This window comes from Lactuca virosa, chromosome 3, assembly GCF_052849685.1.
Source record: "Lactuca virosa cultivar CGN04683 chromosome 3, Lactuca_virosa_CGN04683_v6, whole genome shotgun sequence".
Taxonomy (NCBI): domain Eukaryota; kingdom Viridiplantae; phylum Streptophyta; class Magnoliopsida; order Asterales; family Asteraceae; genus Lactuca; species Lactuca virosa.
In genome coordinates this window covers 50872426-50882174 of record NC_136428.1, presented here as the reverse complement: position 1 = coordinate 50882174, position 9749 = coordinate 50872426, and the positions used below count along the sequence as shown (strand labels likewise).

Below are 9749 nucleotides of genomic sequence, written 5' to 3'. Positions count from 1 at the left end.
AAAAATATTAAATAAGTAATTTCTAAATTAGTTAATCATAACGTTAAAAATAACATTAAATCGAGAGTTATATTTAGTTTTATTCACGACTATAACAAATTAGTGTAAGAAACTATTATTGCATGACTAGTATTAATAACATAATTACTTTCAATATGCATTCGCTAAATTTTAACGACATAATTTTATTCTGTTGCGTAGATATTGTCTAGTTTAAATATGTTACACGAGTTATTTATTTGGGTCACAAAATTCCAAGTAACTCTCTAAAAAAAATGCAAACTGAGATCATAGTATTGTTGTTCATCAACGTATTTGGATCATAGTATTGCTGTTCATCACCGTATGTAAAGATGAAGATGAATTGTTCTTCCCCTCCTATACAAATATGTTTATTTTATGGATATTGTGATGGATGCCCACCTAAGATGACGATGATTAATTTTGTTTAGATTTCAATTTGTTTTTGTTTTAAGTTTGTTACGGTTTTCTACATGGTTTAAGTCAAGTTCACGAACCCTCTATTCAATGGCGCTCATCTTCATGATAGGGATTTACATCGAAAAAACCCAAACCAAAGCCAAAAATCCACAGAAAAATCAAAGACAACAAATTTTCAGAAACAAATATTGTTGAATTGTTGGTTGATTTCGAAAAATTGATTTTTTTTTTTTTCTTTTTTGTGGTGAGGGAGTTTTTCATTAATATGATCATTAAATAGTTGAGACTATATACGAAATTAAAAATCTAAAACATATAATAAATCGAAGTTTTAAAATTGAAATTGAACCCCTAGAGTCTAGACCCATCTCTTCAAGATTGGGCCCGGTATGAGGTATCCACACCACACGTCCACACTCCACACGTATTAATCATTTTTGTAGTTTTGCAGATTTGGTCGCATTCTTTTTTCTTCCGATCACTTGTGTACTAGAATTTGAATTTCCTATCTACATCCCTCTCTATTAACTATTAAGTATTAACATTACCTTTCAGTTTTACCCGGGAGGAAGTCGGGTTTTAATCGGTTTTAACTTCAAACCCATGCTTTCCGGCTTATAAAGCTCCGGCGAGATCGAAGTCGGACTCAACGGGCTTCTAGGACTTATATTCAACTCCGTTGCCATGGGTCTGTAAAATCCATACCCCATCAAAAAATATTCCAACGCCATCAACATCGCCTCCGGTTGCTCCTCCGTCACCACCGACCCACATCTTCCGATCTCCACCAGAGCACTGAATCGTCTATCTAGCTTCGAAGCCATATGAACAGACTCCGAATGGAACGCCGAATTCTCTCCGACCAAGATCAGGCATCGACACTGCAGCCGTTTCAGCCCCTCCGTAATATCCGCTCGCCTAAACCAACATAACAAAATCAAAACTTCATTTAACGTTTCATTAACTCAAACAACAACGCCTTACGAAAAGAAATTTTAATTTTAATATTTTACCCGTTAAGAGCTTCGAGAATTCGCAAAACGTCAAGACTCTGCATCTCATCGAGCGACTGTAGTACAAAAGCGGAGTAAATTTTCTAAACCTAATTTTACACGCATTACATTAAAGTAGAAGAAATGGTAATCTTACTCTTCTACACGAATCAACCATGTCTGATTCACGAACTTCCTGTCGTAAGTTAAACGAATCATTTATTTTGTGAAATTGGCATATGATATGAAATTATGAAGATAAACGGAGAAGATTTTTTGTACCTTGCTGAAATAACGTGTCAACAATAATTCTTTTACTAGACCACACATTCCATAATAGTATAGTACGTTCGACATAACCTGAAAAAGGAAAAGAATCATTTATTTTTGTCTCAACTCATTCAACCTTGGGTTGGAATGAAAATATTACGAAACTAACCTTGTTAGACAACCATTCTGACCAAGAAGGTGCTTTGCATAGAGGAGAAATAAGTATAAGACCAGCTACACGAGGTGTATACTTTATCTGTTCCCCATAAAACATAAATAAATACTACTATTAATCTAGTTGCTAGGATTAAATTATCGTATAAATATTAAGTAGGAGTCTTACAGCAAACAGGGTGAGTACATAAGCACCAGCTGTTACCCCCAAGCACATAACTGCACCAAGTCTGGAGGCCGGAACAACAATTAATTCAGACGTCTATTCAACTTTTTCAAACTCAACAGTCTAGTCATGAGTTTATTAAGAGGGAATAGATAAAAATAGAAGAATTACCCAAAGTAATCAAGAACCTCAGCCACCTGGTCTGCCAAATCATCAGCAGATAATGCCAGATCATCATCATCATATGACATGGCAGAAGCAGCTCCCAACTGCAAAAGCAAAAACTTTGTTTATATCAAATTGTAAGTTGAAGTTATAAAACAATAAATGGTGAAGTTAGGGATTACTGACCTCATGGCCATGGCCAGGAGGACTGATGTGGTAAATGCAGAAATTATGAAGCAGTAAAGAAAATGCTTCTGGGCATAGGAACAGTCCTTGGAAACAGGACATATCTGCACACAATTATAAACATAACGCATACTCTTATTAATTAAATGCTAAAATTCTTTAAAAAAAACATTTTTATTGATTTAAGTACTTCACTTACAATTTAAAGCTAAATCAGGATATGTAATCAGAGCTGGCTTATCAGGGTCCCCCAAGATGGCAACAGAAATAAATCCAGTGGCAGTTTCGACAATGTGCTCCTGGTGTGGTGGATGCATTAATTAAGGAAACTATTAATTTACATAAAGACAACTAACTATTTTGGTCAAAAAGGAAAGATTTTACCACTCAACTTTTTAAGGTGCAACACTTTATAAGGATCATCCTACTTTTATACTAAGTAATTGATTCCATGAGTGTAGATTTAACTTTTAAGCACACTCACACAAGGGTAACAATTACTATTTAATAGACAAAAGCTCTCATAAAGATGAATGGGAATATGAGAGTAGACAATGATGTTTTTTTTCAAGAAATTGATATAAAGAATGATCATTTGATCTACAATTTTCTGACACATTCCCATTTAGTTGCTTCATGTCAATGTTTACAAGAATGTTTCTTTGATTCCTTACAGTATTCAAAACCAGTTTCTTTATAAGAGAATCCTCCCTTCAATATGTTTTATTTCCAAAAAATCTACACTGTGATTTGGTTCATATTTAACAAGTTTACAGATAAAGTAAGAAGCTGTTTAGATCTTGCTTGATTAGACAATACCTACCATACCAATTACCAAACACTTAAAAGTTACTGAACCTTTTCTAATAAAATAACCAAAAAGAGCGCAAATGTTTGAAGTGAAATTAAAGCTTCTGATAGTACCTCCCTCCCAATAAAAAATTATATCACCCCCACAAAAAGGGATAAAGAATCCAAAATACTTCTGTACAGTTGGTCGTCAATTACAAAAAAAGGGAAGGGGAATCATCGTGTAAATAAACAGATGTTAAGAACAGAAAGTAATTAACAAGAAGGAAACACAATTAATTAAGTTTTAAGTTTTAACGCCTCTCCATAATTCTAATTACATTGTATAAAGAGGAGACAGCTATATCAAATATTAATTACAAGTAAAACTTAAGCCTCATGCCAGTAGAGCTGTAAAGAAAAAAATAAGACAACACAAAGGCAACAAACTCTTTTCTTTTTATAGTTTGGTGATATTGACACATAAATTAGAATATCACGGGTTAATTATAAGATGCATTTATTTTATTAACTCATTATCTGTACTATAAGATCAGTTATTTTGCTACTCTTGTGGATATAGTCATATATATAGACTTGTATACACACATATACGCACCCTGTATGATAAATATTTGTAGAATTCATGCATCCGGCACTCGTTTCACACCTATATCTTACTTCTTAATTCAAAAGATTTGAGCTCATTGTTCCATCATGTTTTAAACCTAAATTATCCACTCATCTCCAGTTCCTTTCAAGTAGCTATTCGACATGAATCATATTTGCAACAATTCTGTATCACTTTGGAAAAACTCGTCCTATACAAATAACGGATCATAAGTCATAACTAATTGATTTCAAGATCAAATCCCAACAGATTGAACAGATGCCTTGAAATGTAGTATCCAATTTTTGCAATCAATCAATGAAAACCATGGCTGAAGATCATTCAATAATAATTGCTGGATAAGTAAACAAATAAAAACCTTAACAATTAAACTACCATAAAATCAGAATACACATACATAAATGTGGCAATTCCTCGATATATACATGTAAACGGTGAAATGTATCTTCTAACCTTTCCACCAGGAGAGCTTGTGTCCATGTCAATGGCGACAGAATCGCTTGAATCCGCCATTATTGGCATCGATTTGTTTATATACGAATCTACGTTTTTGGCTCTCTATATCTGAGTAGCGAAGTGTGTGATTTTCTCTCTCTCTATCTATATATAGGGAGCGAGCCTCGTTATGTGTATGTATGCGTATCATACCCAAATGGCAATTTTGGCCCATATAGTTTGTATATATTTTCATTATGCCCACAATTGTATTCTTTCCATCAATATATGTTGTTCCAAAATTTTCAAAGTACATGTGAAGTTCATCCTTGAAGAGAGAGATAGAGAGAGGGGATGCAAAAATTAATCGGTATATGAAAGAATTACTCTACCGATAATATCAAATGGCTTGATTATAAAAAAATATGTAGGTTCTAATTTAGTTTTCATAACTTAATTTTATAGGGATCAGAACTCATACAATTTTAAAAACAAACACTTTAAATTGATTATCACTATGAAATTTGCTAAAAACTCGAAAAAAATGTTAAGAATAATGGGCCAACTTATTTAAATTATAATGTGAAGTGTAGAACAAAATGGTAAACCGCACCATTCGAGCGCACATCAACCCGCTTCAAGGTCCAAATGGGAGAAAAATCACAGAACATTAGCAGTATTTTGGTATGACATGGTTTGAACCCTAGACCTTCTATGTATAATGTATATGAGGTTCTGGTGAAAGTCGAATAGTCAAACAAATTGAGTTGGCTCGACTCGAGTTTGCCAAACACAGTAGATTTAAACTTAGCTTGGGTGGTTATTAATGAACTAATTTTTACACACCAAGCTTTTCTACAAGTCACCTCATGAGTACTCACAAAATCAATTTGTTATTGTTTAACTAGTTTTTTTAAATCTTAAATATAAATATTGAACTTGTTAAACTTTATGTTTGTTGCATGAACATAGAGAATATTTTAGAGGGGAATAATGTTAAAATAGTTGAACGCTACAAGAATATCAAGTTAATCATTGTACTTACCATATTGTTGCATCCGGAATTTTAAAACATAAAATATGTACTCATTTGATAATGAAGAGTCTTAACATGAAAAAGGGGGTGATGAAACTTCATGAAGGGTCACGTCATTTCTTCTTTAGGTCATTATGTTCATGTGTTCTTATTATCGGACAATCATGTGTCAGTAGTCTTTCGTCAATCTCAAATGAAAGGAATTTAACATAATACCACATGTATTTGAAGATTTTCCCCGTGTTCTTGTTTTTATTCTTTCGCTACAAATTAGTTATATAATGTTAATATAAATAGATTAATATTATAAAAAAATGAAATGCTTGATATGAAATAATAGTATAAGTAAAAGATTGTTTAAAATTTTTACTCGATTATCTAACTGTATAATATGAAATCAGAGTGATCATTTTATCGATTTTGCCAAAAAAAAAAAACGAGATAATGGCAAAAAAATAGATTTAAACTATAGTGAGCAAAATGAAAAAGGAAAACAATGAGGTTAGAAAGTGTAAATAACCTCAAGAGCCCATTGTGCGACCGACGCTCTTGTATTTATGTACAGATCACGAGTGGGGACTGGCCCACACCTCCTCTCTCTATCTTCTAATTTAATAATTAACCAAATAGCATGGTTAATAATCTAACCAGAGTTAGATACCGACAATTTTTTTTCATTTCTTTTTCCCCAATTTACTCTTAATAGCTCCAATTTCAGATATTTGATCATTTTATTATTTTATATAAAATATATTTTTATGAGTTTATTGGTTTTTATCATTATATATACAATCGATAAGGATCTAGTTGCCTTAAAAATATTTATTTGTCGGTAATTGGGTTACTTTACAGTCATAAATTTTAATATATATCCTTAAACGTTGAATTTAAAAACATATTTCGTAAAATAAAATTTATTAAAAGAGAATGATTTCTTTATTAATACAATATGATTCTTCTTCACAATAGTATCGACATCTGATTTCCTACTTTATATACATGTATGCAATTGCAAACTAGACAATGCACAATGATTCTCTCAACAATAACGTTTAACTTAATCACCGAAAAGCACTTTCAAGATGAAAAAAGTTCACCCTATATTAGATATTTAAGTAATTTGATTTAATTAATTGAAAAAAAAAAAAAAAAAAAACGTACCAATTTTTTTTGCTTCATTAATGTTATCCAAGCATGGTTGAATAATAACATCATTGCTCTTAACTTCTTTGGTGTAGTCACAAGAACAGCCATTCTACCATCAAAATTTCAATATCATATAATATGAACGCTCCAATTCAATTGGGTTGCTTTTTTTCATCACTCACAAAGTCAGGAACTACTAACTGAACCTATTAATTTTACTTGAACTAAAAATTCTGAATTAATAAACATTTTTAGCAGCACATTGTACAACTACCAATGCAGTGGTCACCTCACCTGACCATATCCACCATCTCCTGATCGGAAACCGCGTTTCCGACTTCATTTTTACCACGGAATCCGCCATCGCCCTGATTCTCATGACAACACTTTATGACCTTAATCTGCTTTTGTACCTCACACTCGAACCCCATGGTATCACGTTTTCTTCTCCCATTGATCTGTATGGGTGCATCCTCAATCATACTATCTCCATCTTTGACTCCATTGTTGATTCCCATTGACTTTTTGTCCTTTAAAGTTTTCTCATGTAACCCCGAGATGCTGTAATCGCATATTTTAAGCCCTTGCTTTTCCAATACCAGCAGCCAACCTGCATTTGTGAATCAGACTGCCATTGAGACTAATGTCAATGAGACAAAATTACAGGACATGACATGACAAGACAAACGACTTTTTAGTTTTTTGTTTTTAGTTTGGCGTGCATTGGAATGGATTTGAAACCAATGTCAATGGGACAAAATTGCAAATTTTCTCGCTCTTAATCTCTCATTTGTACAAAAGACGTGAATGCCCTCGTCTTTATGTGGGAATGCAAGTTATAAAAAGTAATATACCAATAAGGTCCTTGGGGGAGGAAATATCAGGTGTGGTTGGTTTCATATTTGTCCCACTAGTGACCCATGAAATTATCTGTCGTGGGAGCTGAGATGCTGAAAAGCCATTCATATAACAACCGACTCCAGCATGGTCACCATTTTCACTGCAACCAAAAAACACACAAAAAAAAAAAAGGTACATCTTCCAAATATATCTATATGCGATGATGGAACAACATGATCACTGTTTTTGCTGTTCTACAAATACAACAACTATGGCTCACCTTATAAACTGCAATGCAGAGTTTGTGAGAAACAACCAAAGGATGGCTATGTCTTTGTACTGAACATCTGAGAGCCATGAGGAAGTATCATAATTGAGAAAAGACCCTAAATCCAATGCAACATCAAAAAGCAGTTTCTTGAGGAGGAGTTCATCTGTTGAAGACTGTAAGAACATGTCAGGATACTTATCTTTTAGAGTATAGTATCAGTATGACTGTATAAGTTGATGGTATAAAAAAAACTAACCAATAGCTCGGCTACAGGCAAACTTGGTTCCAATAGCAGTTTGAAAAGCATAACTGATAGCAGATAGAAAAGATGAAAAAAACTGTTACCATGGGAATGATTTGTAAAACTTTGGAACCCATTAATCATATTGAACTTAATTTGAAGAAATTAATAAATAACAAGGTAACAGTTGTTTGCAAGTTTGTGCATATGTTCTCATAAATCTTGTAAAGGATCATGTAAAATCTCACCTAAAAAGGTTGGATTCTTCTTGAACCCCTTGATAATCTGAGCAGCGTAACTTTTGACATCCTTGTGCAATTCCTTCCGGGAATCTTCTGAACCAAACATTAGACACAACCTCAACAGAAAGGACTCGATCATAACAACCCCAGCAAGGTAAGCCATTCCACTATCCTCATTAATTCCCTGACGAATATCTTCAGTTGAAAGAGGGAAAAACAACTGCAAACCATCTACGCGACCTTGATTCTCATTAACCTGATCAGCGATCCAGATTGGCACTAGACTAACCCAACTCACACTTGATTTATAAACCCTAACCTCTTGTTCTACCAAATCATTATTGCAACACAAAATTATGTGACTAACTACTGCATCCACTAAACCCTCGATCTCGGCCTTAAAGCTAGAAATCAGAAATTTTAAGTTAACTAATTGGTATAGAACTGGGGCGAGAAGAGACACTTGCGTCAAGTAACAGCTATCAGAGGGAGTAGGAAAGGAAACAAGGGAGTGAAACAAGTCCTTAAGAGACAGCAAAAAATTATGTGGATCTCTTAAATTGGATGATTTAGCGGTTTGAAATGTGAGTGCAGAGTAAAACCAGATGAATTCAAGCGGTGGGTCTGTCATCGTCTGGGTCAAACGGAAGAAAATGGAACCGAGTTCTGAAAAATCGGTTCTACCTTTCTGAAACTCAACTAGAAAGTGGTAGATTGATTCGTTTAACATTGGTTCTAAATTTTCAAGCAATGGTGAATTGAGGGTTTGCAACTTCATGCTATAAATAGAAGGATCAGTCAGCGACGAAGTAAAATCTGTAAGAACTGGACTTTAAGTATGTAACTACAACTAAATTGTGAAAATTGCAGAAGTTTGAGCTCGATAGTTATGGCAAAACGAAGTTGCTAAAACCCTAATATGGCAAGAACCAGGAACGAGGGAAGTTTTGGGGCTTTTCCCCAACGGACGGAATTTGAATTGTTTACAAAGTTCTTTGTTGCATTAATTCCTAGAGTAAGACGGTGTTTTGGATTGGACTATTTGATTCGGATATTCGGATTTTTGGATTGGACTATTTGATTCGGATATTCGGATTTTTGGATTAGGGCCGTTTACTATTTGGATAAAACCGAACAATTTGGATTGGACTATTTGATTCGGATTTTTGGATTGGTTTTAACAAAAACGAATTATTATTTTGCATTTCGGATTGGTTTTGGTTTAAAAAATAAGAACTGAATAGTCCAAAAAAACCGAATAAACATTTATTATTTATTTATTTATAATATATATCTATAGTTATTTATTAATTTTGTAATTTATTTTTTCAAATAGGTTCAAATCGTTTCACCCGATAAAAAAACATTAATATGCATTTTCTCTCAAAAGTTTTCTATCTATAAAATATTTAACTATAATATATATTCTTAGTAATTGTTTATAAATTTCAAATCACAACTAAATTTGTTTTCGCTTCTTGTGTAAAATTGGGTAATATTATAATTATATGTTGTTTTCAAATGTTTCGGTTTTTGAAAACCGAATTATAAAAACCGATCCAACCGAATTTTAATTGTATTGGATCGAATCAGATTTGAATTTAGTTTGGACTATTCGGATTCATGTTTTGAAAACCGAAATCAATTTGGATTCTCTTGATTGGATCGGATCAAACCGATCCTTCCAAACGAACACCCCTATTTGGGATTGCTTTTAAAACAAC

The 9749-nt window shown here is 33.2% G+C and overlaps 2 protein-coding genes across 2 annotated transcripts; both read right to left on the bottom strand.

The window, feature by feature from the left end:
- Positions 1-732: 732 nt before the first annotated feature.
- LOC145165661 (protein NDL2-like) lies at positions 733-4399 on the bottom strand. Its single transcript, XM_079084446.1, has 10 exons — positions 4268-4399; positions 2594-2693; positions 2395-2498; positions 2215-2312; positions 2047-2107; positions 1873-1959; positions 1716-1793; positions 1591-1629; positions 1455-1510; positions 733-1359 (listed from the first exon to the last, which is right to left on the bottom strand). The coding sequence occupies exons 1-10, from the start codon at positions 4334-4336 to the stop codon at positions 999-1001; spliced, it is 1053 nt and encodes a 350-aa protein (XP_078940572.1). The 5' UTR covers positions 4337-4399; the 3' UTR covers positions 733-998.
- Positions 4400-6538: 2139 nt separating this feature from the next.
- On the bottom strand, positions 6539-9009 carry LOC145165660 (SNF2 domain protein). The gene is made up of 5 exons (XM_079084444.1): positions 8032-9009; positions 7799-7851; positions 7552-7715; positions 7286-7431; positions 6539-7041 (listed from the first exon to the last, which is right to left on the bottom strand). The coding sequence occupies exons 1-5, from the start codon at positions 8801-8803 to the stop codon at positions 6722-6724; spliced, it is 1455 nt and encodes a 484-aa protein (XP_078940570.1). The 5' UTR covers positions 8804-9009; the 3' UTR covers positions 6539-6721.
- Between the last annotated feature and the right edge of the window lie 740 nt (positions 9010-9749).

Bases quoted from the DNA above. Each gene is read 5' to 3' on its own strand.
- LOC145165661 (XM_079084446.1), bottom strand. From the start codon at position 4,336: ATGCCAATAATGGCGGATTCAAGCGATTCTGTCGCCATTGACATGGAC. The intron at 2,313-2,394 runs GTCAGTAATCCC...TTGCTTTTGCAG, and splicing joins CTCCTGGCCATGGCCATGAG to TTGGGAGCTGCTTCTGCCAT. The intron at 1,794-1,872 runs GTTAGTTTCGTA...TTCCTTTTTCAG, and splicing joins CAGAATGGTTGTCTAACAAG to GTTATGTCGAACGTACTATA.
- LOC145165660 (XM_079084444.1), bottom strand. From the start codon at position 8,803: ATGAAGTTGCAAACCCTCAATTCACCATTGCTTGAAAATTTAGAACCA. The intron at 7,716-7,798 runs GTTAGTTTTTTT...ATGTTCTTACAG, and splicing joins TGCCTGTAGCCGAGCTATTG to TCTTCAACAGATGAACTCCT. The intron at 7,042-7,285 runs GTATATTACTTT...TCACAAATGCAG, and splicing joins CTCCCCCAAGGACCTTATTG to GTTGGCTGCTGGTATTGGAA.